Below are 27,797 nucleotides of genomic sequence, written 5' to 3' on the forward strand. Positions count from 1 at the left end.
CTAAATCCCTGTTACCCATGATAACTTTCCAATTGTTCTCTATGATCGATTTGATGTTCCACATCTCATTTACTATTGGCAATGGAAAAGCTGTCAGAAAATCATTGGCCTGTTTATCCTTAGTAGTACCATCTATACATATTACAGGTTCACCTACTAACATTTCTTCAGAATGCAAGATGGGTTTAGCCACTCCCTTTCTAAGAGGTACCACTTCATGTTCTATTTTTTCTATAAACTTCTTCGCATATCCCCTTTTCATAAAGAGACATCTTAAAAGGGACAATTCTCTCTGAAATGTACTTTCATCAGATGTCAGTCTACTAAGTCTGATTATCTGACCCTTAATAACACCTCTTTTCATATGTACCGGGTGCAAGCTGTCTTTGTGTAAATAGCTGTTAGCAAAATATGGTTTTCTGTAAATTTTGCTACTAAAAGTTTTTAAATCATTGTCTATACTAAGGGTCAGATCCAGAAAAGTAATGGTTTTACCAAAATCACCTACTTTGAAAAACAAAAAGTTAGTGGTCTGGTTCAAATGTTGTACCAATTCCATAAATTCCTTCTGTTCTCCCTTCCATAAAAATAGTAAATCATCTATGTATCTACGATACATAGAGACTTTATTGAATAGTGTTTGCGTCTTCAGAAATTTAGTTTCCCAATTCGCCATTACAATGTTTGCAAAGGAAGGAGCTACTCTTGACCCCATGGCTACTCCCAACTCTTGTTTGTATATATTATCGTTGAATTTAAATAAGTTGTTGTCCAAAACTAGCTCCATTAGAGTACAAAGTGAATTTACTTTGGTTCCTGAAAAGTCGGTGTATTTGTTTAGATATTCTCTCATAAAATCAGTACCCATTTCCTGATCAATACTTGTGTATAGATTTTTCACATCTAAACTACCAAAGAATAAATCTTCGTCACCAATTTTAATATCCCTTAATATTTCTAAAAGGTTCCATGAATCTTTGATGAAAAATTCAGACCTCTGGACTATAGGGTTCAATATATTGTCCAGCCAAATAGAAATATTTTCCGTTTTGGATTGTTTTGCGGAAATAATAGGTCTAAATGGTGGTCTGACTTCATTATTCTGTATTTTTGGAATACCGAAAAATATAGATAGTCTAGGGTGTTCTTTACATAAAAATTCATAGTCCAATCCACTTATTTCACCCTGACAGTACATGTCAAACAAAATTGAATCCAAGGCCTTAAACTTCTTAGTTACTGACTCATAATTGACCTTCTTATATGTTTTTTTTATCTTGTAACAACTCCTCTATAGATGTTATATAATCCCTGTCATTCATTATCACTACTTTCCCTCCTTTGTCGGCCTTCATAATTCTAATATTATTGTTTGTCACCAATGATTTTAAAGCCGACAGTTCTTCATCAGTTAAATTATTTGTGTCATATGAAATATTAATGTTCCTGAAATCTTTTTCACACAATTTCTGGAATACAAGTAAACTGTTAGTAAGAGGAGGGTTATAAGTACTAGGGTTACTAATAGTGATTCTATTAGACTGCTTAGAAGAACCTAAATCTTCCATAATGTAATTTGAATTAAATTTTCTCAAAAAAAGTCTAAAGTCTATGAGAAGTTTGCCTAAGTTCATTTTGTTTGTAGGAATAAAGGTGAATCCCTTCTTTAAAACACATTCAACCACAGGACTTATATGTAAATCAGATAAATTAACTATTCCAACTTCAAAAGAGTCACAAATAACTTCTGGAGATGCCATCACCATCTCCGTTTGTTCCTTCCTCTGCCCTTCCCCCGAAATTGGGTAGAGTTGTGCCATTTCATAGACCTTTTGTTCTAGTCCTGCACCCTCTGAAAAGGGGTACTATTGGCTTCTGAAAGTGTAACCACCTTTTCAGCATAGTTCATGTTAGTATTATTATTGCTTGTAGTAGCGTTACTAGTAGTTGGCAAAGCTGGAAAATCTTCCTGTAATCTCTCTCCTCCATTGTTTTCGCCCCTGGACACTATTCCATTGTTTGTATCAATGACAGTCTCAAAATTAGTTTGTGTATCATTTTGAAATTCAGTTCTCTGTGGTAATTTCGCTGATATTGTGGAATCAGCTTGGATGATATATGCCTCATTATTGGTATAAGAAAATATGTCTCTCCTTAATTTTGATTGCTTCCTAGCAATAATTGTAGCTCTTTGTCTGTCAGCTTTTATTTCTATACCATTATATAAATCAGCAAAAGTACTAAAGCTTGCATACATATGTAAATGCTCATCCAGAGATCTTATTTTATCATTTAAAGCATTTAGTTTGTTACTGTAGTGCTCTATCAACATGTTCATCATTTTGATGCCTGTGTCATTGTACAAATTTATAAGTTCCTTGGTTAGCGTATCTCCAGGGGACACGCAATTTGGAAACTTTGCTGTCCTCAAGCCCCTAGGCACTATTTTCCTGTTAACGCACTCCTTTAGATATTGTATCTCTAAAGTGAGCGTTACATGTTTAAAAATCAACTTCTCCAAATCAAATATGCTCTTTTTACAAATTACTTTATCATCATTTGTTACACTTACTGTATCGCTGACGGACACCTCTCCGATGTCTGCAAATGGATTAGCCATGTCTTTATTTAGATAGTTCCAAATGTTACCTTCCGAAGGTAACTGCTGTCGTTTTAGTCCACCATTACGGCTCTGACTTTCCTCACTGGCTCCGACGTCGGTCTCCTCACGTAAGGCTGTTTCCCCTCTCAGATTTAAAGGGACCTTCTCATTTTCGTTGTAATTTGGAGGTGTCCGACTCTGCAACACTTCTTTTTACTATTTTACTGACCATCTCCGTTAACAATTGTTGCGATCCCATAGATTTTGAATCTACAGCTTCTAGGTCCAATATCGAATGAATTGATAGATTCAAGAGTGTCTCTTGAGTGGAGTCCTCTGAAGCCATACGCAATTACAAGTCTGGGTACACAAACTAAACAAGACAAACCAAAGTAACGTTCCAATGAAATATTAAAACTCCAAAAAACAGGTAAATAATCTTGAGTAGCTCCAGAAAAAACTCTCACTCTCCAAAATAACTTTTAAGCGCTTTCATCCACTTTTATTTACGTGAACTTCCTCAGAAACAATGAATGTAAAAAAACTGTTGTTTAAATACAGTTCCCACAGGAAATGGATAAAAAATGAATCTCATTCAAAATTCTTTTTTAAAAATACACATGTAATGTAACTTATTTTCTATTAAATGAATATCCCTATGTCAACAACAAAATATCAAAATACTTTATGTATAAATTTATATATATCTCTATATGTCTTTTTTTATAAAAATCTCTATGTATCTTTATTGTTGTATCTTTTTATAAAAGAATTAATTGATTAGTATTGAATGCATCTTTATATAAATAACTTACTTAAGTATCTATGTGAATTTTTGCTGAATCCACAGAATCAAGGACCTTGAGTTTGTTTTTGTCTGACAGGTCCTTCCAGTGTTCCTGAAAGGTTGCCCTACTTCCCCTCTCTAGAGGCAGTCAGGAGGTGGTTATCCTTGCACCAAGATGCCTGGCTAGCCATCACAAACAACTTTTGGATGCAAAGGATTATATCCAGAGGATACTTCACTCTCTTTTTACAACTTCCAGTGAAATTTTAAAAAGTTCTTCCCAATGTTTCACCAAATCAGAGGGAGCTAGTAGCTCAAAAAATTGCAAAGTTGCTAGTCAAAAGAGACATCCAGAAGGTTCCACCAGACCAAACACGATCTGGAATTTACTCAAGGTTCTTTTTAGTGCCAAAAAAGACAGGGGACCTGAGGCCAATTTTGGACATAGTATATCTGAACCAGTTCATAAAGAACTCCAAATTCTGGATGGTCACAGTCAAGTCTATTCTACCTCTTCTTCAGAAGGATGACTAGATGTGCTGAATCAATGTTTAAGATGTGTACTATCACATCAAAGTAAACAGATGCTCATGAAGTTATCTATGCTTCCATCTGGGAGCCAGTCATTACCAGTTCAGAGCCCTGCCCTTTGGTCTCACCACAGCCCCCAGGGTAGTCACCAAATGCATGGCAGTGGTTGCAGATCACCTGACGCTGCTTTGATTCAGAGTGTTTCCCTATTTAGCAACAGGGTGCTGACCACACCAACCAGGCATCTACTAATAAAAGCCAGAGATTATCTACTCCACCTAGCACTTTTGCTGGGAATCACCATCAATATGGACATATCTCATCTGCAGCTAGTCCAAGTAATAGATGTCATAGGTGCTCGCTTGGATGCAGTCAGTTGTTTAGCTTTTCTGTCTCAGAACAGAATTCTTACACTGAGAATACACATCAGGCAAGTTCTTTCCATTTCAATGCCCCATCAAGATTGATCCTCAAAGCATTAGGTTCTATGGCTGCCACTATAACTTTGATTCCCATACCCCGCTTACACATGAGAATTCTGCAATGGACTCTTGCAGTGCAATGATCCTTTCATCACTGTTTCTTGAGGCACCCATAAAATTATCCCAAGCATGCAGAAATTCTCTCCTTTGGTCGGTCCATTCCAAGAAGATTGAGAGAGGATGCCCATTTATCCTTCCTCTCCCAGTGCCATGTTAACTATGGACAACTCCAAGTTGGGTTTGGGGAGCATTTCTTAGAACAGTATTCAAGGCACGTAGTCAGTACAAGAGACAATCTGCATATTAGTGTCCTAGAAATTAGAGCGTTGCTGCTAGCATTGCAGGCCTTTCAGAGTGTTGTCCCTCTAGGGACTATTACAGTAGAAATGGACAACATGTCAGTAGCCTGGTACATTAACAAACAGGGGGCAACCAGATCTTTCCCCCTTTGTCGAGAAGCAGTGAGGGTTTGGCAGTGGGTGATCTCTTCCAACAGCTTCCTTGTAGCAACAGACATATCAGGGAAGTCCAAAATTCTAGAAGACAGGCTCAGCAGGGCCATCCTCATGTCTTATGAGTGGTCTCTCAAACAATTAGTGGCAAACATGATCTTCCACAAGTGGGATCAACCTCACTGTGACCTTTTAGCATCCCTGTTCAACAACAAATTCAGCAGGATCTTTGCCCTGATCTCTCCTCAGAGACAGTCACCGAGAGATGCTTATGTTTGCCCTCCGGTCTCCTTTACGCTTATCCTCCCCTGCCACTTATCCCCATATTTCTTCAGAAAGCACTACGGTTGAAGAGCAGAGTGATCTCATTGCTCCCCTTTGGCCTTGACAGGTATGGTTTCCCTTCCTTTGGTCACACTTAATACGTCCTTCTTGGATGCTGGATCCCAGTGCAGACTTCCTGTCTCATCCATCAGGACAAATACACTGAGATGTTGTAGGCCTTAAACTGACCACACAGTTTCTCCAGTTCTGATGTTGGTTAGACATTCCAAGCTTTCCTCCCCAGTTAGAAAAATGTTGGTATCTTTCCATAAAGCTTCTACTAGAAAAGTCTTCAAGTGTAAATGGAGAAGATTTACTATTTGGGCTCAGCAGAAACAATTAGATCCCTTCACTGCTCCAATCCCAGCAGTCCTGGACTTTCTTGCTTGAATTTTCCAGGACGGAGCAAGTTTCTCCATTGTTAAAGTTCAATTGGCAGCCATCTCAAACTATCATATAGGGGATAATAATGCTTCCTCTTTAGCATCATCTAAATTGTGTAAATCATTCCTTATGGGGTACTTTCTTACTTAAGCCTCTAGTAAAGGACCCCATTCCACCTTGGAACCTTGTCATGGTTTTACAAGCCTTAGTACACTCCCCTTTTTAACCATTAGCCAAGGTGGATCTGAAGTTTCTTTCTTGGAAAACTATGTTTTTGGTAGCTATAACCTCTGCAATATGAGTATCGGAACTTCAAGCACCGTCTTCCAAACCACCTTATTTGATTTTTCACAAAGATAGAGTTACTTTACGCACTAATCCTTCCTTTTTATCAAAAGTTTCCTCTGAAAGTAATATCAATCAGGTCATCAATTTAGCAGTTTTCTTCCGTAAATTTAAAGGTAAAGGAGAATACACCCTTCATCTTCTCAATGTACAGTTGCATTTTTACCTGGACAGAACAAAAATATTCAGAAAATCTGAACAACTGTTTGTTTCCTTTTCTAAAATAAGAATGGGAAGACCAGTTTCTAAGACTACCCTGAAATGGATAACAGATTGCATTTCCCATGTCTACTGTTTGAAAGGTGTTGCATTACCTAAACAATTGAAGGCACATTCAACCAGGTCAGTGTCTACTTCAACAGCTTTTTGGTCAAGAGCCTCTATTGATGATATTTGTGCAGCTGCCCCTTGGTCAAATACTCATACCTTTATTGCGAATTACAAATTGGATATAATTTCCAGGAATAGAGCTGCCTTTGGTTCCGCAGTGCTCTGGAACATCCTTTCATGAGGGCCACCCAAGGTTACTGTAGCTGAGCTGGGGACTCTGTCCCATTGGTTGCGGAACAAATGAAAATGACAACATCAGATAAAAAAGTTATGTACTTAGCATAACATCCCATCTGTGTTGTCCATTTTCTTTCTTCCTCAATTTTCCTCCCATCTGTGGACAACAGATACGTTATGGTGACATTCTTTTTTACCTTGTCAGGTACTGTCCATAATCTTAGACAGACAGTTAGTCCTGTTGATATCAGCATTTGATTAAAAAAACACTACTGAATAGCAAAACAGGTTCTTTGAAGTGTTGATTAACAGCTATTGGATTGCAATGCCAGCTTTAATGCCTCATCAAGGATGTGGTGGAGCGTCTGTTAATGCTCATAATAAAAAACTACAAAATGACAATCCATACAGAAGCCTGAAATTTAGCTACTTTCTTTGGCTTGGTTGTAAAATTCCTCTGACTGGCTTGTAATAGGGTCTGAGAGAAATGAATATGATGGTCATTCCAGGATAAAATAGAAAGACTCCTGCTAATGAAGGTGTGTAAGATACCTGTGACTCAAACTGCTACTATTGTATCTCAATGTGACAGGAAAACATCACTATCTCTTTATGTCTAGCTAGCATGACTAACATAAAGGGGGATAAATGGAGTCTGGAAAGGAGATGATAACACACTAAAACAAGGTCACATTAATATGTCAGGCCCTAATGTCATCCAGTTGTGAAAAACATATTAAAACTTTATAAGACACACCTAGAGTTTCTTAATACATTAAAATTCCTTAGAAAAAGAAAGGTACATTGAGAAAACATTTTTTTGAGTTCCAAGTTGGGGGTTTTCTTTAAGATCGTAAAATTCCCCCTTTAAACTATCTTGTTGGCTGAACATTTAGCACAACAGGCCAATTTACGTGTGTGTGTGTGTTCCTAGTAATGTATGTTGCTTTTGTATTGGAGCAACTCATGTAAATCTAACGTCTGCAGCCAGAGATAATTTCAAGAATATCTTATAAAAAAACGGTTGTCTACGTATTAATGCATGTAAAATAATATAGAAAAAATATGGGAAAATCTGTATCTGTGAAAGAATGTTACCTATTCAATCTGCAAAGTAAAAAAAAAAAAAAAACTGTGGACAGTCTTATAGTGAAAGAATAATGGAAAAGTAAAGACTGGGATTCGTAGATGAGTAGCACACAGCAAAGCTCTAATTAGCAGCATTGCAAAGGCTACACAGAATCAAAGACATGTTGTCTTGTGAACTGCTAATAGTTGTCAGTGGGCAAGGGCTCAGCACTTATTTATGAATCCCAGTCTGCATCCTAACTTTTAACAGTTCCACCTGCAAATTGTAATTTATTTTCAGATTTTCCCATGCGTTATGCACTCCATTTCAGATATGAAAGCAAATGCAGTCGGTAATGTAAGTTGATAATAAGGAAATACATATTTCATGTTGGTTTTTCCTTTTATGTCAGTATATAAAAATGTTTAGTCACTAAACTCCGCTTTAATTTTTTTGACTTGGCCATCTGTAAAACTCCTCCAGATTTCTTTTCTGCTTAATGAATTATTTCTGTGCCATTTGTATTTATGATTAATTTTAACTCATTGAAATATTTAAATGTTTGAAAACATAGTTCTGCAGTCAGCATTTGTTGTTGTGCAAATGCATTGTGGTTGGACTTTTAAATAAAGGTATTGTGTGTCTTATATTTCCTAAAAATAGATTTGTTTTGCCTTTAGAATTAGAATTACATCCTGAGACGCCGTTACACACATTGAACTTGCATGTTTTGTAGATTTGATGTGTCTTTTTAGAAGGTTTTATTTCTGGTGAATTTCACTCTCAGATGGATTTCATAATTACAGGCTCTGTGTAAGGAATTCCATATCAATTTTCTTAAGAATAGGGCTTCTGTGAAAACAAATTATTTTCTACTGCCAAAAACATTTATATTTTCTTTCTGAACCAAGTTTTTTAACTACTAATATTCTTTCCAGAACAGAAAAATAGGGAAAGATACATTTCTGTACTTCGTATGCCCACAGATAGTGTAGGTGTTGTATAAAAAGTACTGAGAACATCAGGTCTAGTCTTTTCCTGATTTATGGAAGGGAGAAAAGGTAGTGACTGCTCTTAAAGCAAACACTTTCTAAAGGAGAAAATGGATTGCCCTTGCTATGAGAAGTGTAACAAAACAGGGGAGCAATTAGGCCCGCTTTACATTGCAGTGGCATCTGTGGATGCCTCCTTTAGAGTTGTGTCATATGAGGATATGCATGAAACCACTGTCCTTTTTGTGGCTGACTGAACAAGGCTGCAAGTCATGTCCTGTTATCCATTCAAAATCACTGCCGGCATTTGTTTGTTTGTGTCTTTCAGCTTTACCGGTTATGGGTCGCCACAGTGGAACTCTGGTCCGCTAATTATTGGTAGTGGATTTTTACGTACCGGGTTACCAGCCCTGACGCACAACCTTCAATGAAGGCACGCCCCATTCACGTATGCCTCCAGACAGAAGACGCTCTTGCTGAGAATCGAACGGGACGTCTTGCTACGAGGCGACAATGCTACCAAGTTTTTGGGTTTTTCACTTTTCTCTGAGGTTGTTTGGCTATATAGTTAATGTATTTAAATAAAGTGTGTGGGGGTCAAAGTCTCACACATGGGAGTGAAAGGGAGAGGAGTTGCTTTCCCTTGCAAAAAGCATTTTTTTTGTTGTGCATCCAGTTGAAGCATTTAACAAAGCATAATGGAGCTATGTGAAGTTGTGTCATAGACTTATTTACTCACAAGGCTTTTCGGATTGGATTGTCACCCCAGTGCTGGGCATGTTTTACCCCATTTGTAGTGCATGGTTTGCTTCCTTAGTGGCATCTCTCCTTATTAGTGCTGATTTATTAAACTGCTTCATATTCTGTTCATATATGATAAATATATTATGTCAAAACCAACCAGGAAACGAAAAAACAAAGAAATTTGGGAGGGTGAGTTGGCCATCCTGGATGCTTTTATTGAATACATTAATAGTACAGTATGGTTTCTAAAGTTTACACATGAATATAATAATGATACCATCACATATTTGGATGTTAGGTTAACTTTTGATAAGATACATGGTACAGTTAAATCCAACATTTATAGAAAATCAACTTTTTCAAACTCTTATCTCCAGTATAATAGTTGGCATCCTAACCATCAGAAAAGAGCCATTGTAAAAGGTCAAATGGTAAGAGCAGCTAGGATGGTTAGTGATGAAAAAGATTTTGTGGACAAATTAAATTTTATGATTACCTTATTTTTGAACAGAGGTTACCCCAAGAATTTATGCACAGAGTTGTTTAATGAGATTAAAAACAAAAGAGATACTTGTTTTTACAAGCCTATCCTCCATTTTGATAATACCATCAATTCTATTGCAGTTCCCACCACAACACACCACCTGGGGAATTCTCCACTAATGTTCATTTCCACTTTTAATGGGGATTCTGATTGGATCACACGGATGGTCAGTAAGAACTGGGGCATCTTACAATTGGATAAACATGTAGGACCAAAAATTGGAAATATGCCCACATTCATATATAGGAAAGATTTATCATTTAAAGACATTTTTGAAAGATGTTCCCTTCCCAAAGGCCCATTAAATAGTAGGATTCTTGGCAATTTTAAATGTGGGAGGTGTTCCACATGTCACCATATATTACCAACAGGTAGCAAGTTTATGGTTAACAAGTATTTTATACCAATTATGGGACATTTTGATTGTTATACCAAGAATGTTGTTTACCTGGCTAAATGCCAAGATTGTCCGGCTTTTTATGTAGGAAAAACTTGTAGGCTTTTTAGAGAGAGGGTTAGGGAACACCTTTTAGATATTAAGCATCTTAAGCCCACTAACGCTTTAGCTAGACATATTGCTAGTCATATTTTTTTTTATTTATTTATTTATTTAACATTTGTTGACCGGGAATGTCCGACTAGGTTCCACAGAGCCTGTTTTCAGCGGAGGCCCGGGAGCAATGGAGAGATGCAGGAATTTGGGTCGGGGGACCCGAGGAACCGGAGGAACAGGAGAACATGAGAACAGAACATGCACATGCCACACACAGAGCTAGCCCAGAACCGAGAACCTCGGAGAACCTCTTGCTGTGAGGCGACAATGTTAACCACTGCACCACTGTGCCGCCCAATTGGTATTGGACATGTCTTTAAATTTTGTATATTGCAACAGATTAAGTGTGATCAACAGAGTAGGATTTTGGATGTACATTTGGATTTATGTGAACTTAAATGGCAACTAAGATTGGATGCACAAAACTACCCTGGTCTCAATGATTTTTGTCCAATTAAGCCCTTGCTCAAGCTTAAACCTACTACGGGCAAAGCTTGAATAAATATTACTATATATTTTATTTATTTGTACATATATTTTCTGCTTATTATTTATTGAAGCACATATTAATTGTTTGTTACATATTCATATGTTTTTTATACTTGCTTTTTATTATTTTTATTAATTTTTTCTTCACATTTTTTCTTTATATTTAATGTTTTTACTAGTATTCCTTTAAGTTTTTATTGCAACATTTAATTGATTGTTGATTAATTTTCTTTGATTAATTGTTAAGTGTGTGAGTCCTTAGATATAAAATGTGGCTTCTTGCAGGCACTATTATTCTGAAGAAGTCCTTAAGATCGGACGAAACCTAGGTCAATCACTGTTTTTGTGTTTGTTTTTGCAATAAAATCCATTTTTCGGCTTGGACTTCGTTCTCTTCACAAATATATTATGTCAGGCAGGCATTTGTAGTTGAGACTAATACAATTGTGTGAAGTTCTTACTATAACCGTCAATCCTATAGTCATACAAATACTACTACTGTGAAAGTCCCATATAGTCTCCCTTTTTATGATAATACAATTTTTTTATAATACACATTTCTTAGTTTTTATGAAGTATGTTAGAAGATTTGTTGCTTCTTTTTTCCATCTGTAGTTAACTATTGGTCAGAATGTATATATACTTTGCTGTTATAGCTGCACTTATTTATCAGTTTTTCTAATCGTATGTTATGAATTTTCCTGTATGTTTTAGTTAATAGTGTTAGTGTGTAGCTACAGTTTCACATAATTTTTGTTGTTTATAACAGATAACTTGTTTGGTCTGTGTTATTTTTTAAATCTAAGCTGCTTGTGCTTTCAACTGTTAGGAAAGCAGCATTTCAACAGAAGGGAATGAAGTCACTGAATGCTTTAAACTCTGTCCAGCAGGATGGATGACTGATAAGTTAGTACTTAGATTGTACAGTAGTAGGAATGTAAATGATTTAGAGATTTTTTCTTGTGCTGAGTTCCTCACCTAAATATACTTTTACAATTAATCAATGAATTCAAAACGTTTGGTAAAAGAGAAGTTAAGCCCTCCAACAGTAAGCTGTCTAACACTGATACAGAGGTCATATATTTAAACAGTGCTAGAAGGGGGGAAAGAGATATCAATGAGTCGCCCAGATTCACACACACACACACACACACACACACACACACACACACACACACACACACACACACACCAAAGTCTGCGTACCTCACCCTTTGCAGAAAGTCTTAATGTTTTTGTATTCCTTTGTAGTTACAAGCCTCCATCCATGTCACCAACTGTTGTGAATATATTTTGGAAGTATTATGGCAAACTTGTTATATTTGTTAACTAGACATATAACTGTAATCCACATTATGCCTTTTGTATTATTATTGCAGATGTTGCAGTTTCAGTGGCACAAGAGATAGCATACTTGTTGTTTATATTGGAAGACTAAAAGGCTGTGGGTTCTTTTCCCACCCCAAGTGATTGGATTACTGACATTGTAATGCATCATTAATGGGATGCTGTACCCCTGATTGTGTCATCCTTTGGCTGAGACATAAAACTGAGGTTCCATCTGACTAACATGGTCAACAAAGGATGGATAGATAGAAAGAAATTAATGAATGAATTAAATAAATACATACATATGCTATTTGATATTACTGTACATTTACTTGCTGCTAAAAACTTACTATTTGTTGATAATGTGTTTTATATTTAGGTCTACTCGCTGTGGGTGAAAAGACCCAAAAGAAAGCTGGGAGTTTTGTAGCAATGAAGGATCTCTCAGGTATAAATTAGTAATTTAATTTTGTTATTATGTCATAGAATAGCAGCAACATTGGTCTTTTGTAACAATGGCTACACATGTTTATAATCAAACACAGATAATTAGCAACAAGATGATGAAGGAAGGACTAAACATTTGAAGAATGTCTTTGATTTCTTGGTGACCAGTGAATGTTGTTTCTCACAGGAGTAATGCATGTATGTAATACTGAGCTGCTTTTGGTCACTGTAGGGATTACACTTTAGAACTATTTTATTTTCATATGCCAAAAAAGCTCAGATTAAAGAAAGCAGCAGAATGAAAGGGTCAGTAGGTCTTTGTTGGCTTATGATTTCTGTGCCTCTGGAGTTCGTAATTCTAAATTGTTGCATATGCATTTGCCCTGCTAACTCATTTTTGTGTGTGATGTAGACAGGAAATACAAAGGCAGTAAATATTGCCCTGTTGGTCATGCCTGAGCTCTGCTGTCATTTGTGACGTTATTATAGTTTGTGTGACAATTTAATTAAGATGCAGAAATTCCTGCAAAGAGTAGAAATGCTACCTGATAACTAAAAGAGCACCTGTCAGTGTTTCAACTAAAACAAAGTAATTCACAGACATATGCAATAACTCTATGAAAGTACAGTCTCTTACCTTATGTGCAACATTGACAATGCCAAGTCAGAGCCATGGACTAAAACTAAATGCCAAGAAATGCATAATAGTATCCTTTGGGAAGTCATCCATCTCTAGTAACTATCATATTGACAACACACCCCTTTGAGGTGACCCAGTAGTCAGGGACTTGGGACACACACATCACATGTCTACAGTGGTGAGGAAATCATTCTATGTTGTGTAACTTATAAACAAAGGTATGGCATCTAAGTCCAAGGAAGTCATTGTTCCACTGTATTCGGCATTGTCAGACCTATCATTGAGTACAGTGCCCCCTTTAGTATGTACCTAACCAAGCATATCCAATAATTGGAACATCCACAGAGATTCCCCACTAAAAGAATACAAGGCATAAGTAATATGTTCTATGCAGATCGCCTTAAGGCCCTATCCCTGTATTCTGTCTCCTGCAGGCTTTTGAGGGGAGATCTATGCCTGGCATATAGAATATTGTCAGACCCCACTCTGATGGACCTTTTGCATATCCACAAAACAAACAGCACCAGAATTATCCATTCTAAAGACTTAAACCTCGCCTGTGATATAAATAGGACCTGCTGGAGAGATAGGTATGTATCCCAGAGATACCCCATCTATGGAACAGGCTCCCCATCCATGTGAAGCCGAGTTCCTCCCTAACCCAATTCAAGTGCAACTTGGACAATTGGATGGGAAACCAGAAATTCATCCCTGGTTTGGCACCTGTGTCTCTAATGGACATACGTAACCTGTAAAGGGTTCATCTCCCAGGCCCATGCTTACACTTATCAAGGGTATCAGAACTTGTCAGAGATTTGGAATGCATGGCTATGGTCGTGAGCCTAGTAAACAACTATGAACATCCTGTGCAATATGCCAAGTTAGCATTCCATGCAATTTGAAATCTGCCTGATTTGATCTGTGCAGTATATTATCTGTGCAATATTTTGGGTACTGACGAAGACATGTAAGTGGAATAGTCTTGGTGCATGTCATTGTACTTGTTACTGCACTGCATAAATGTCTGTTATTGTTGGATTAGCTTTAGTATATGTGTTATTGTTGTATTAATATCAGTATATGTTGTATGCACATTGAGTTTGAAGTAACACAATTTCGTTCAGTCACACTTTTGTCTGGTCTAAATGTCAATAAAGTTCACTTTGACTTCAACTAACATGGTCATACTGTTGAGAATTTGAAATGTCAGTGTCCTTATCTGTGACCAGATGAAGCATTCATGAATGAGTGGATGTAGAGTGAGAGTCCTTTGTATATTTATTTGTTATGTATTACCCAGTGTTTAACCAGATATCAGTTTACTGTGAGTTTACTACTCGAGTGTTCTGAATTGCAGAGTTAAGTGAGGACTACATGTGTTTGTGTGTTTGTGTGATGAGACATTAGGTTACAGGGATTAGATGACCTTTGTTTGGTGCATTAGTGTCGTTTCACTGCCTTGAAATATCATATAATACAGATTTGTAAGTGGAAATTATAACTTTTTGCATTAGCTTTAATATACTGCTGCCATTGTTTTATCCCCTTTGCTGAAATTTGCTTAAGTTATTTTTCTTACTGTAGTTATAATTCAGCACTCAGCATTTCAACTCTTTATTTGATTTCTATTTTTATTTAATTAATTTAAATGGGTAAGGTCACTAAATACATGTGCCTGTTTTTAGGAGTAAGATTTGAGCTCTCTCTGGTTAAGTGACTTGCTCAGAGTCACAGTTTCCAAGTGGAGATTAGGGGAATCAAACTTGGGACTGTAGAATAGCAGATCATTGAAATATCATTGTGCACTAAACTGCTAGACTATACTGCACTGAATTTGTTTGGTTACTGAAATTAAATGGGTGCTTACGTATTATCGCAACCAGATTTTCACAGTAATGCTGGTTGCTGCTGTTGACATTAATAAAACATAAACGGTTGTAAAGCTAAATAACTTGTTTTCTATTATATTTTCAATGTTTAAGAATGTTTAGCAATGAAACCATTGAGAAAATAAGTGTTTGAAATAGGTTTCCCATTTTATCGCCAGCAGGTCATGTCAGCTAAGCATCTCCCATATTACTGCATAGGCGTTCCTTTTCTCATGCTATAAAATGTTGTCAAAGCTGTAGTGAACAGGTTTTGAAAGGCATATGGTAATTTACCTTGTTACTGGAAAGTGCTTTAATTATAGATGTTAAGTTGTCTATCTCGCCTTCATTCTTGCTGGATGCCACTCTAAAGCTCGAGAGTTGGTTCCACCCGAGGCTCCCCTTATATCCCACAATGCTAGGCGATAGTTACCTCAGATCTCGTTTGCCGCTACAGCTTCGAGGTTGGTTGTTCTACCGGTTCCTGGTGAGTTTAAGCTTTTTCTATTAAAAGTTACTCTGTTTCCCCCTTTTTTAGTTTAATTATTGTCAAATTAGTGTAGTTCATTGAACTTTATCCCACCTAATTTTTCCGTTTTTCTTAAAAGAACTTTAGTTCTTCCCTTGGGCCTTGGGCCTTCCCTTCCCTAGGGAGTGTCTGTGTAGTTTAAGCTACTGTTTATTGTACTTTATTTTTTAGTAATTTTACTAAAGTAATTTTTTCTGACAGGGTATAACTGGTGTGTTTGAGTGTGTGTTTGTGTTCACCAGTTAGGCTATGTCTAAAGAAGCAAAGGTCTCCGGATTCAAGAAGTGTGATGCGTGCTGTCAGAAAATGTCTCTGACAGACGCTCACACTTCTTGTGTCTATTGTCTGGGTTTGCACCTGCAGGACTCCTGTGCTGTCTGCCATGGCTTCAGCCCCAGGGTCCTGCAGGAAAGAAAAACAAGCTCATATTGAGAGGCTTGTTGAAGCCTGAGGATTCCCTGTCTGTCTCAACAGGAAGCCTCCCATCGAGGTCTCGGCCGGTTTCTGAGCCGAGACCTCAGGTTGTTCAACCTTGCCTTTATCGGCTCCGGCCGATAAGACTCAGTCCACAGTTTCTGTGGCTTCCCGCCGGAGCCGAGGTTATCGAGGTACCCGTGTCGGCTCCGACAAGATCTTCGGAGCCGCAACCAGAAAGAGGTCTAGGTCACCTTCTCTTGGCTCCGTTCATTCGGCTCCAGGATCTCCCCTGCTGTCTGAACGGAGCCAAAGGTCTCATTCCTCTAGGTCATCGAGGTTGTCCGATCATGACCTTCAGAGGGTGGTGAGTCGACTACTCAAGTCTGAGGCACTAGCCCAGATGCTTCAGAGCCCGACTCATCAGTCGGTGCCTGTCCCGTCCATCAACTTCTTCCTCCTTCGACTCTTTGAGCTCGGAGCCGGGTCGGTCGGAACCGAGAACCTCGGAGCCGAGACAATTGTCTTCGCCCGCTCTTTTTTTCCATGGAGGAATCTCGGCTGAGTGGCATCGACCCTTGTCCCACCTCCCTCTCCCTCTCGGTGCGACATCGGCCTCGAGCCATCACTGTCGGTGCCGAGGGGTCCTTAGCTCCTCGGAGCGGGACCTCTGGCTCTGCCTGACAGGGGTGCTTCGAGGTCATGTGGAGTGTGTTAGAGCCTGGCTCTACTCCACAGTCGGCCAGCCCCTCCTCTATGCTGCCTCAGGGTAAGTCGACTCACTCCCTCATCCCTGACCGCAGAGAGCCAACTCCTCAGGAGCTCCCTTGGGATTTCATCCTCTTCGAGGCCTCCTGATTTGGCAGAAGTGCCCTCGGAAGAGGAAGTGCAAGAGGAAGCACATTGACTCACCTGAGTCTATCACGCCGGACACAGATCTGGATGATTCTGAGGGTTCCCCCCTTCTGAAGATGTCTCATTTGCAGACATTCTGGAGATCCTTAAACAGAGGGAAATTGGCCAGCCCTCAACCCTTCGGAGGACGAATCTGTGTATCTTGAGGCGTTTGGCTCTCGCCCTTCCACCTCCTGGGTGTCCCCCTTCACCCCCTCATGCAGGTGGTTGCAAAAGGCATGGACGGCTCCTGATTCAGTGGACCCCACTCCCAGGAGACCCTCCAAATTCATCACAGCTCCATCAGACAAGGAATTTTTATCAAAAGGAGTCTCTGTGGATGCTATGGTGGTTGCTGCCGCCACAAAGAAGGAACTGGCTGATCCTTCAGTGCCTGTCCATCCACCTAACAAGGAATCTAGGTCCATGGATAGGTACGGAAGCGGATGTTCTCCTCAGCGACATTTACTATGCTCGCTGAATTACCTGTGCCATTTCACTCGCCTTCAAAGAGACTTGATCAAAGAAGCGAGTGAAATGCTGAAGGACCCTACAGCTGCGGGTTTCCAAGAGAAAATGAACACGCAGCTGGCTATCCTAATTCTATTTCCAACTCCTCCATGCCTCCTCTCTTATGCGGCCGATGGAGCGAGCAGAGCAGCAGGAACAGGGTAGCCTGGCACGCCTGGATGCGGCTATGCAATTTTGGAACCTTTCAAGACGCCTTTCACGAACTCCCCTTTTGATGGATCATCTCTTTTGGTCCACAAGTGAAAGAAACCCTGACTAGGTGCGAGACTGATGGCAAGACCCTTTCTGCCGCCGGAGTCCGTTTTCTACTCCTTCTAGGCCTTACCCCAAAGGCCAGAAGGGGGAAAGATGTGGTTCCGTAAACAATCCCAAGGGACTTCGCCTGACGACAGAGTCGGTTCCCGCCAGAGGCAGAGGGGGAACAACAATGGTAGACGCGCCCTAGAGGCAGAGGGGTCCAGAACCAGGGCAATCGAGAAACGCTCTCCGAAGCCCTTTCAGCATCCCTGGCCCGACTGCCCATCTTCGAGGCAGTCGGGAAGATTGTCACTGTACCCAGAAGCCTGGCTATCCTTGACACAAGACAAATGGGTACAGTCCATCATTAAGGTTATTCTATTCCCTTTCTTCGCTTTCCAAATCAGTCAAAAATCCCTTCCAGATGTTCCACCCAAAGGGATCTTGCAGCTTTGGAAATTTCAAAACTGCTTGCAAAAGAGCTATTCAGCCAGTGCCAGCAGACCAACTAGGATCCGAATCTACTCAAGGTTCTTTTAGTTCCAAAGAAAACAGGGGACTGGAGACCAACTTTGGATCTCTCTGTATTGAACTGATCAGATAACAAAACAAGATTTCGGATGGTCACGCTGCAATCCATTCTTCCCCTCTTGGCAAAAGGAAACTGGATGAGCTCTATAGACCTTCAGGACGCTATCACATAAAATGAACAGACGCCCAGAAGATTCCTCCGCTTCAGGCTGGGAACCAGTCATTTTCAATTCAGGGCCCTGCCCTTTGGTCTCACCACTGCCCCGGTGTTTACCAAATGCATGGCAGTGGTAGCTTCTCACCTGAGACGACAAGGATTCCAGGTGTTTCCATATTTGGACGACTGGCTCCTCACAGCTCCCACCAAGCATCTCCTTCTGATGGCCAGAGATTACACTTTCGCTGTCAAAGACTGGGTATCTCAATAAATTGCGAAAAGTCTGTTTTGTCGCCCTATTACCTACATAGGCAAATTAGATACTGTAAACATGTCTGCAACACTAACGAACCAAAGGATATCAGACATTCAAAATTGGTATCACTACTTCTCAACAACAACAGAGCCAAAGCCAGGTTAGTTCTAAAGGTGTTGGGAATCATGGCAGCGCCATACCCTCCTTCCATTGGCCAGATACCACATGCGGATCCTTCAGTGGATGCTCTTTTCTCAATGGTCATACCAGGAACTTCCAATGTCTCACACCATTATGATCAAGCGCAAAAGCATCTCATGTGGTGGATGTCTTCCCCAGCTCCTGTTGGGGAGACCATTTGTTCCACCTCCTCCGGTTGCTACTCTGACAACGGATGCCTCCCTGATCGGGTGGGGGGCATTATCAGGGCAGGACAGTCCAGGGCACATGGCAACCAAACGAATGCCACTTGCACATAAATGTTCTGGAGATGAGAGCAGTGCTTTTAGCGTTGCAAGCCCTTCAACACTCTCTTCCCTTGGGAACGATTGCAATCCAGACAGACAATATGTCTGTAGTGTGGTACATCAACAAACAAGGCGGAACCAGATCATACCCCTGTGTCGAGAAGCACTCAGACTGTGGCAATGGGCGATTTCTTCTCAGCGCTTGATAGCAACGCACATCCCGGAAGTCCAATCACATTGCGGACAAGTTGAGCAGAGCTATTCTCATGCCTCACAGTGGTCTCTGAAAGACTCTGTAGTGAGAGATTTTTCTCAAGTGGGGTCAGCCTTGCTGCGATCTTTTGCTACTCCCCAAAACAGCAAGTGCAGAGAATTCTTCACTCTATTCCCTTACCAGGCCAACCCAGCAGGGACGCTAGTCCAAGTTTGGCCCCGGGACTTCTGTATGCATTTCCTCCTTTCCCACTGATCTCTCAAGTAGTACAGAAAGCTATCGCTCAGAAGGCCTCATTGATCCTCATTGCTCCTTACTGGCCTCGACAAGTGTGGTTCCCCTTTCTGCATCGATTTCTTGTGGAGCGACCGTGGAATCTGGACCTAGTTCCAGATCTTTTGATCCATCAGTCGGGTCAGTTTCATCGCTCCCTCCCTCTCTGAACCTCACTGCTTGGTTCCTCCACTTCCAACCGTAGCCAGGCTTCCTCAATTATCTCACTCTGTTAGAGATATTTTGATAGCTTCCCATAAATCTTCCACTCGAAAGATTTATTTGAGTAAGTGGAACGATTTTCATATTGGGCACAAGGAAAGGACGTAGATCCTTTCACCGCTTCCATCCAACTAGTCCTCGATTTTCTTGCTGAACTCTTCCATGCAGGTTCATCTCCATCTACTCTTAAGGTTCAATTGGCAGCTATTTCTAATTTCCATGTGGGTATTTCTGAATCTGCCCTAATGTCCCACAAACTCTGCAAAGCCTTTTGAAAGGAGTTTTCTTCTCAGACCTCCTGTAAGAAATCCTCCTTCTCCTTGGGACCTAAATTTAGTTCTTGCTTCTTTGATTCTTTCCCTTTCGAACCTGCAGCTTCATGTTCCTTAAAGTTATTATCATGGAAAACTCTCTTTCTGGTGGCTATCACATCAGCTAGAAGAATTTCAGAACTTCAAGCACTCAGTTGTCGTTCTCCTTACCTTGTGTTCCATAAGGACAGAGTTTCCTAACTAACCCGTCCTTTTGCCTAAGGTGGTTTCAACATCAAATCTAAACCAATGCATTGACCTCCCTGTTTTTCCCGGAGTATTCAAATAGGTCTGAACAAAATTACACTGTCTGGATGTTCATCGTCAATTAAGGTACTACTTGGACAGGACTAAACAATTCAGAAAATCTGATCAGCTGTTTGTCTCCTATGGAAAGCAGAAAGGGACTTCCAGTTTCAAAGGTATCTTTATCCAGATGGCTAACATCTCTGATTACCCTTGTTTATGAGATTAGACACCAAAACTGCCTAATAAGCCTAAAGCCCATTCCACCAGAGCTTTGGCTACTTCTCTAGCCTTCCAAGACAGACTGCCTATTGACACCATTTGCAGCTGCTACTTGGGCTACTCCTCACACTTTTATTTCCCATTATAAGTTGGATTTAGCTTCTAAGCTTAGAGCTAATTTTCGTTGCACTGTTCTCAGAACTGTCTTCCGTTAGGCCACCCCGGACAAGGTGCTAGGGACGGTCCCATCCAGCAAGAATGAAGGCGAGATAGACAACAACATATAGAAGTTATGTTCTTACCATAACGTTCCATGTTAGTTGTCTTCTTCCTTCTTCTTGCCCCACCCTCCTTCCCTGGCCTGGACAGACCTAGAGGAGTTGTGATCGTGACCTCTCTTTCTACCACCTCTTTCTTAACTATATGCTATTATGCATATTTCTTGTTTCAGGATGTAGGTCACCCTTCTTCTTCCTGTTGTTAGAGGTGGATTCTGTTTTTTACAGTTATACTGTTTCTGTTATAAGCTGGGGTTAGCTTACAAACGAGATCTGAGGTAACTATCGCCTAGCATTGTGGGATATGGGAGCCTCGAGCGGTGGAACCAACTCTCGAGCATTAGAGTCGTCTCAACCCATCCAGCAAGAAGAAGGCGAGAAGAAGACAACTAACATGGAACGTTATGGTAAGAACATAACTTCTATTTCAGTAAAAATGTGGGATTTACCAAAGACAGTTAAGGAGGCAATTCAACTATTACAACAGTATGGAATTATAGACAGTTTTAAGGAATGCAGTTCAGGACATGAAATTAAGTTGTACTATGGAAAACAAATATTTTGAAAATGCAACTCTGCTAAATGCTGCCAGCATATCGGAGTTCAGGAAGGTAAGTTTTTTGAAGGAAGTAGAATATCTTTTACAACTGCTGTTCATTTCATGTACTGTTGATGTAAGCAGTTAACAAGCATTAATTTCTGTCATGAAGAACTGGATATGTCTGACAAGACTGTTATCGATTGGAGTAATTATTTAAGGGATGTATGTACATTGGAGTTGGAAAAACAAGAGAAGAAACAGATTGGAGGGCCAGGGCGTGTAGTGGAAATTGATGAGAGTTTATTCACTCGTCGGAAAAGTAACAGTGGTCGTATCCTCCCTCAACAGTGGATTTTTGGAGGGATCTGTAGGGAAACGAAAGAAACATTTGTAGTACAAGTGTCAGATAGAAGTGCCTCCACAGTGTTTGACAAAATAAGGGAATACATCAAAGAAGGCAGCATTATTTACTCAAGACTCCTAGAAAGCATATCAAACAAAACAACTACAAGAAGCTGGCCCCAACCATGTTAAAGTTAATCACAAGTACAATTTTGTTGACCCGGATACTGGAGTGCATACCCAACATACAGAAAGAATGTGGGGCTCATTGAAGTGGAGAAACAAGAAACAGTGAGGGGACTGCATGTCACCATCTACAGTCATATCTTGTTGAATATATGTAGCACGAAACACAACTGGTAAATTCAAAAGAATGCTTTGAAGAACTGTTAAAAGCCGTCGTCAACAACTTTATTCCTCAAAAAAACAGAATAACAGCGACTAATGAACCAACTTCTTCACAGCTTTCAAAACCAAAAAGTACTACAAAACCCACTGAACAATCCACATCTTCAGAACTGTCTTCACTAAAAACCAGTCAACATAATAAAACATCAACTGAGGAATCCTCATCTTATCAGCTTGACAATACCCAATACATATCTGTAGAGCCGTAACAACTATTAAAATCAATGACATTACAATATACATTGCAGAAGCAAAGCAGTACTGTGAATTTACCTACATTACATTGCATGTGTCCCATTCACTGTATACTGTTTAACCATTACTTTACCTCAATAACTAACAAGTTTCCATTTTCCTCTTTTCATAGTTAACATTTAGGTAATCCAAGAATAATCCTTACAACTTTACCTACGAAAGTATAGCTGAAAAATACATTGGTATCTCTGAAAAGCACCTAACATTGCAAGATAACTCCCAAAGTCCTTTCCAGCCAAATACACTTACAAATGCAACCATTCCTATCATTGAAGCCAGTGCTCAACGTCTTTACAGCACACTACCCACAAATCCTGCAATTGTTTGTCCTCATTATTTAAAAAAGCACCACCAATATCCCAGCACACTTTTTCACAGTACACCCTACCCCAGTACAGTACATTTCATAAATTTAATTAAACGTGAACAACGTACACCATATCGCAAAATCTGGTTGCAATAATACGTAAGTACCATTAAATGACTAGACCAAGTGATCAGTTGACAGTTTCTCATTAATTTTAATTAAGTTCTGTGCATGTTATTTTAAATTACATTGTGCAATTTTAATTATGTTTTAATAAAAATAGATGTTAAGTTGTCCATCTCGCCTTCATTCTTGCTGGATGGGTTCGGAGCCGAGGTCGGAGGGGGTGAGTTCTCAGCTTTTTGGAGCGGGGACCTCTGGCTCTGCCTGACAGGGGTGCGTTCGAGGTCATGCGGAGTGTGTTGGAACCTGGTTCAACTCCACAGTCGGCTCCGCCCCCTCCCTCTTCGGTGCCTCAGGTTATGTCTACTCACTCCCTCATCCCAGACCACAGAGAGCCAGCTCCTCAAGAATCCCCTGTGGGGATCTCATCCTCTTCCGAGGCCTCTCCTGAATTGGCAAGGGAGCCCCCTAGGAAGAGAAAGTGTAAGAGGAAACACATAGACTCACCTGAGTCTGTCACCTCTGACACAGATTTAGAGGATTCCGAGGGTTCCCCCCGTTCCCCTTCTGAAGATGTCTCCTTTGCAGACATTCTAGAGATCCTGAAACAGAGGGGAAATTGGCCGAGGTCGGCACCGACTCGGCCACTCTAAAAGCTCGAGAGTTGGTTCCACCGGCTCGAGGCTCCCCTTATATCCCACAATGCTAGGCGGTATTACCTCAGATCTCGTTTGCCACTACAGCGATCGAGGTGTATGGTTTCTACCGGCTTCAGGTCAGTTATTATAGATTAATCTATAGTGAATTTAAACCCCCTTAATTTAGTCTTTTATAGTTATTTCCCTTAACTTAGTGGATTTTGACCCTTTTCTTCCTTTTTATCCACCCTTTTTTCCACAAGAACTTATAAGTTCTTCCCTCAGGCCTTCGGGCCCTTCCATCCCCTTAGTGGAGTGTATGTGTTTTTTGTTAGGGATCTAAAAAAGATCTAATCTCCTTTTTTTAGTTAACCTTGTGAAAAGTGTAATCGGTGTGTTTGGGTGTGTGTGTGGTTACACTTTCTTTGAAAATGTCTAAGGAGTCAAAGGTCTCAGGCTTCAAGAAGTGTGACTCGTGCTGTCAGAAAATGTCTCTGACAGACGGTCACACTTCTTGTGTATACTGCCTGGGACCTTTACACCTGCAGGACTCTTGTGCTGTATGCCATGGCTTCAGCCCTAGAGTCCTGCAGGAAAGAAAAAACAAACTTATTTTAAGAGGTTTGCTTAAGCCTGAGGGTTCCCTTACTGCTACTTCAGGCAAACCCTCTAAGGCTTCTAGGTCCTCGACTCCAGCTTCTGAGTCGAGGCCTAAGGCTTCGAAACCTACTGCTACATCGGCTCCGGCTGGAGCCGATGAGTCTCGGACTACAGCTTCTGTGGTTCCCTCGGCTCCGGCTGGAGCCGAGGTATTGGAAATTCCTGGGTCGGCTCTGATCAGACCATCGGAGCCGACATCTAGAAAGAGGTCTAGGTCACCGTCCCTTGGCTCCGTTCATTCGGCTCCAGCGTCTCCCTTGCTGTCTGAATGGAGCCATAGATCTCACTCCTCTAGGTTATCGAGGCTTTCGGATCATGACCTTCAGAGGGTAGTGAGTCGACTTCTTAAGTCCGAGGCACTGGCCCAAATGCTACAGAGCCCGACTCATCAGTCGATGCTTGACCCTATCCCTCAAAATGTTCCTCCTCCGACTCCTTTGAGCTCGGAGCCGGGCGTCGAACCGAGACTGTGGTAGCGTCGGAACCGATACAATTGTCTTCGGTTCCGTCGTCGGCTCCGATTTCTTCCTTTGAAGAATCTCGGCGCCGGACTTCCCTCGTCGGCTCCGAGGGGGTGAGTGGCATTGGACCCTTGTCCGACCCCGCCTCCTCTCGGTGCTTCGGCGCTGGTGAGTTCGGCTCCGACATCGACCTCGGAGCCATCACTGTCGGTGCCGAGGGAGGTTCTCAGCTTTTTGGAGCGGGGACCTCTGGCTCTGCCTGACAGGGGTGCGTTCGAGGTCATGCGGAGTGTGTTGGAACCTGGTTCAACTCCACAGTCGGCTCCGTCCGCCCCTCCCTCTTCGGTGCCTCAGGTTATGTCTACTCACTCCCTCATCCCAGACCGCAGAGAGCCAGCTCCTCAAGAATCCCCTGTGGGATCTCATCCTCTTCCGAGGCCTCTCCTGAATTGGCAGGGGCCCCCTAGGAAGAGAAAGTGTAAGAGGAAACACATAGACTCACCTGAGTCTGTCACCTCTGACACAGATTTAGAGGATTCCTAGGGTTCCCCCCGTTCCCCTTCTGAAGATGTCTCCTTTGCAGACATTCTAGAGATCCTGAAACAGAGGGGAAATTGGCCAGCCCTTAACCCTTCGGAGGATGAATCTGTGTATCTTGAGGCGTTTGGCTCTCGCCCTTCCACCTCCTGGGTGTCGCCCCGCTTTGACCCCCTCATGCAGGTGGTAGCAAAAAAGGCTTGGACGGCTCCTGACTCAGTGGACCCCACCCCCAAGAGACCTTCAAAGTTTGTAACAGCACCAGCAGATAAGCAATTTCTGACCAAAGGGGTTTCTGTGGATGCTATGGTGGTAGCTGCTGCCACTAAGAAGGAACTAGCTGATCCTTCGGTGCCTGTCCATCCTCCTAACAAGGAATCTAGATCTATGGACAGGTACGGGAAGCGGATGTTTTCATCAGCGACCTTTGCTATGCGTTCGCTGAACTACCTATGCCATTTCACTCGTCTTCAAAGAGACTTGATCAAGGAAGCGAGTGAGATGTTGAAGGATCCTACAGCTGCGGGTTTTCAGGACAAGATGAACACTCAGCTGGCTACCCTAAACTCTATAGCTAACTCCTCCATGCGCCTCCTTTCATACGCGGCTGATGGAGCGAGCAGAGCCGCAGGGACAGGTGTCGCCTTACGCCGGCATGCCTGGATGCGGCTATGCAATTTTGCGGACCCTTTAAAACGCCTTTCACTAATTCCCGCTTGATGGATCATCTCTTTGGTCCTCAAGTGAAAGAAATCTTGACGAGGTGCGAGACGGATGGCAAAACTCTTTCTGCCGTCGGAGTCCGTTTTTCAACTCCTTCTAGGCCTTACCCCAAAGGCCAGAAAAGTGGGAAAATGTGGTTCCGCAAACAATCTCAAGGGACTTTGCCTGATGCACAGAGTCGGTTCCTCCAGAGGCAGAGGGGGGAACAATAATGGTAGACGCCGCCTAGAGGCAGGGGGGGTCCGCAGAACCAGGGCAATCGAGAAACTTTTTCCGATAAGCCCTTCCAGCATCCCTGAGGTGTTGCCCGACTGTCCACCTTCGGAGGCAGTCGGGGGAAGATTGTCACTGTACCCAGAAGCCTGGCGGTCCCTAACTCAAGACAAGTGGGTACAGTCCATCATTTCGAAGGCTATTCCATTCCATTCTTCAGATTCCAAATCAATCAACAAAATCCCTTCCAGATGTTCCACCCGCTCAAAGGGATCAAGCAGCATTGGAAATTTCAAAGTTGCTTGCAAAAAGAGCCATTCAGCCAGTGCCAGCAGACCAGCAAGGATCCGGAATCTACTCCAAATTCTTTTTGGTTCCAAAGAAAACAGAGGAGTGGAGACCCATTTTGGATCTCAGTATCTTGAACAAGTCGGTCAAGAAAACAAGATTTCGGATGGTCACGCTACAATCCATCCTACCCCTATTGGGAAAGGAAAACTGGATGTGCTCTATAGACCTCCAGGATGCATACTATCATATAAAAATGAACAGACGCTCCAGGAGATTCCTCCGCTTCCGGCTGGGAACCAGTCACTTTCAATTCAGAGCCCTGCCCTTTGGTCTCACCACTGCCCCCCAGGTGTTTACCAAATGCATGGCAGTGGTAGCTTCTCACCTGAGACGTCAAGGATTCCAGGTGTTTCCATATTTGGACGACTGGCTCCTCACAGCTCCTACCAAGCATCTTCTTCTAATGGCCAGAGACTACACCTTTCGCATTTGTCAAAAGTTAGGCATCTCAATAAATTGCGAAAAGTCTGTTTTGTCGCCTTGTCGTGCTATTACCTTCATAGGCGCAAATCTAGACACAGTCAACATGTCTGCGAGACTAACAGACCAAAGAATAGCAGACATACGCAAACTGGTCTCCCTTCTCTTCCACAGCAACAGAGTCAAAGCCAGATTAGTTCTGAAAGTACTGGGGATTATGGCGGCTGCTATCCCTCTACTTTTATTAGCCAGATTCCACATGAGAATCCTTCAATGGATGCTCTTCACACAATGGTCGTACCAGCAACTTCCGATGTCCCACACCATTATGATTACACAAGCATGCAAGAATCATCTTCTTTGGTGGATGTCTTCCCCTCAGCTCTTCCTGGGAAGACCCTTTGTTCCTTCCCCTCCGGTTGCTACTCTGACAACGGACGCCTCCCTGATCGGGTGGGGGGGCATTATCAGGGCAGAACAGTCCAGGGCATATGGCAACCAGACGAATGCCACTTGCATATAAATGTTCTAGAGATGAGAGCAGTGCTTTTAGCGTTGCAAGCCCTTCAAGACTCTCTTCCCTTGGGAACGATAACAATCCAGACGGACAATATGTCTGTAGTGTGGTATATCAACAAACAAGGCGGAACCAGGTCCTATCCCCTATGTCGAGAAGCACTCAGACTGTGGCAATGGGCGATTTCTTCTCAGCGGTTTCTGATAGCAACGCACATCCCCGGGAAGTCCAATCTAATCGCGGACAAGTTGAGCAGAGCTATCCTCATGCCTCACGAGTGGTCTCTGAAAGATTCTATTTTGGAGAAAATTTTTCTCAAGTGGGGTCAGCCTTGCTGCGACCTTTTTGCTACTCCCCAAAACAGCAAGTGCAGAGATTATTTCACCCTATTCCCGTTAGGCCAGCCCAGCAGAGACACTCTAGTCCAAGT

General features: G+C 41.6%; 1 protein-coding gene across 3 annotated transcripts in view; it reads left to right on the forward strand.

Annotated features, from left to right (window-relative positions):
* Nucleotides 1–27,797, forward strand: part of SON (SON DNA and RNA binding protein) — a 1,200,918-nt gene that overhangs the window by 1,036,034 nt on the left and 137,087 nt on the right. For all 3 annotated transcript variants that reach the window (XM_044072950.1, XM_044072951.1, XM_044072952.1), the window contains one exon: nt 12,514–12,582. In XM_044072950.1, coding sequence (XP_043928885.1) covers nt 12,514–12,582 — 69 coding nt within the window. The remainder of the gene's footprint in view (nt 1–12,513; nt 12,583–27,797) is intronic.

Source organism: Protopterus annectens, chromosome 5.part1, assembly GCF_019279795.1.
Source record: "Protopterus annectens isolate FY-2018-M chromosome 5.part1, PAN1.0, whole genome shotgun sequence".
NCBI classification, from domain to species: domain Eukaryota; kingdom Metazoa; phylum Chordata; order Ceratodontiformes; family Protopteridae; genus Protopterus; species Protopterus annectens.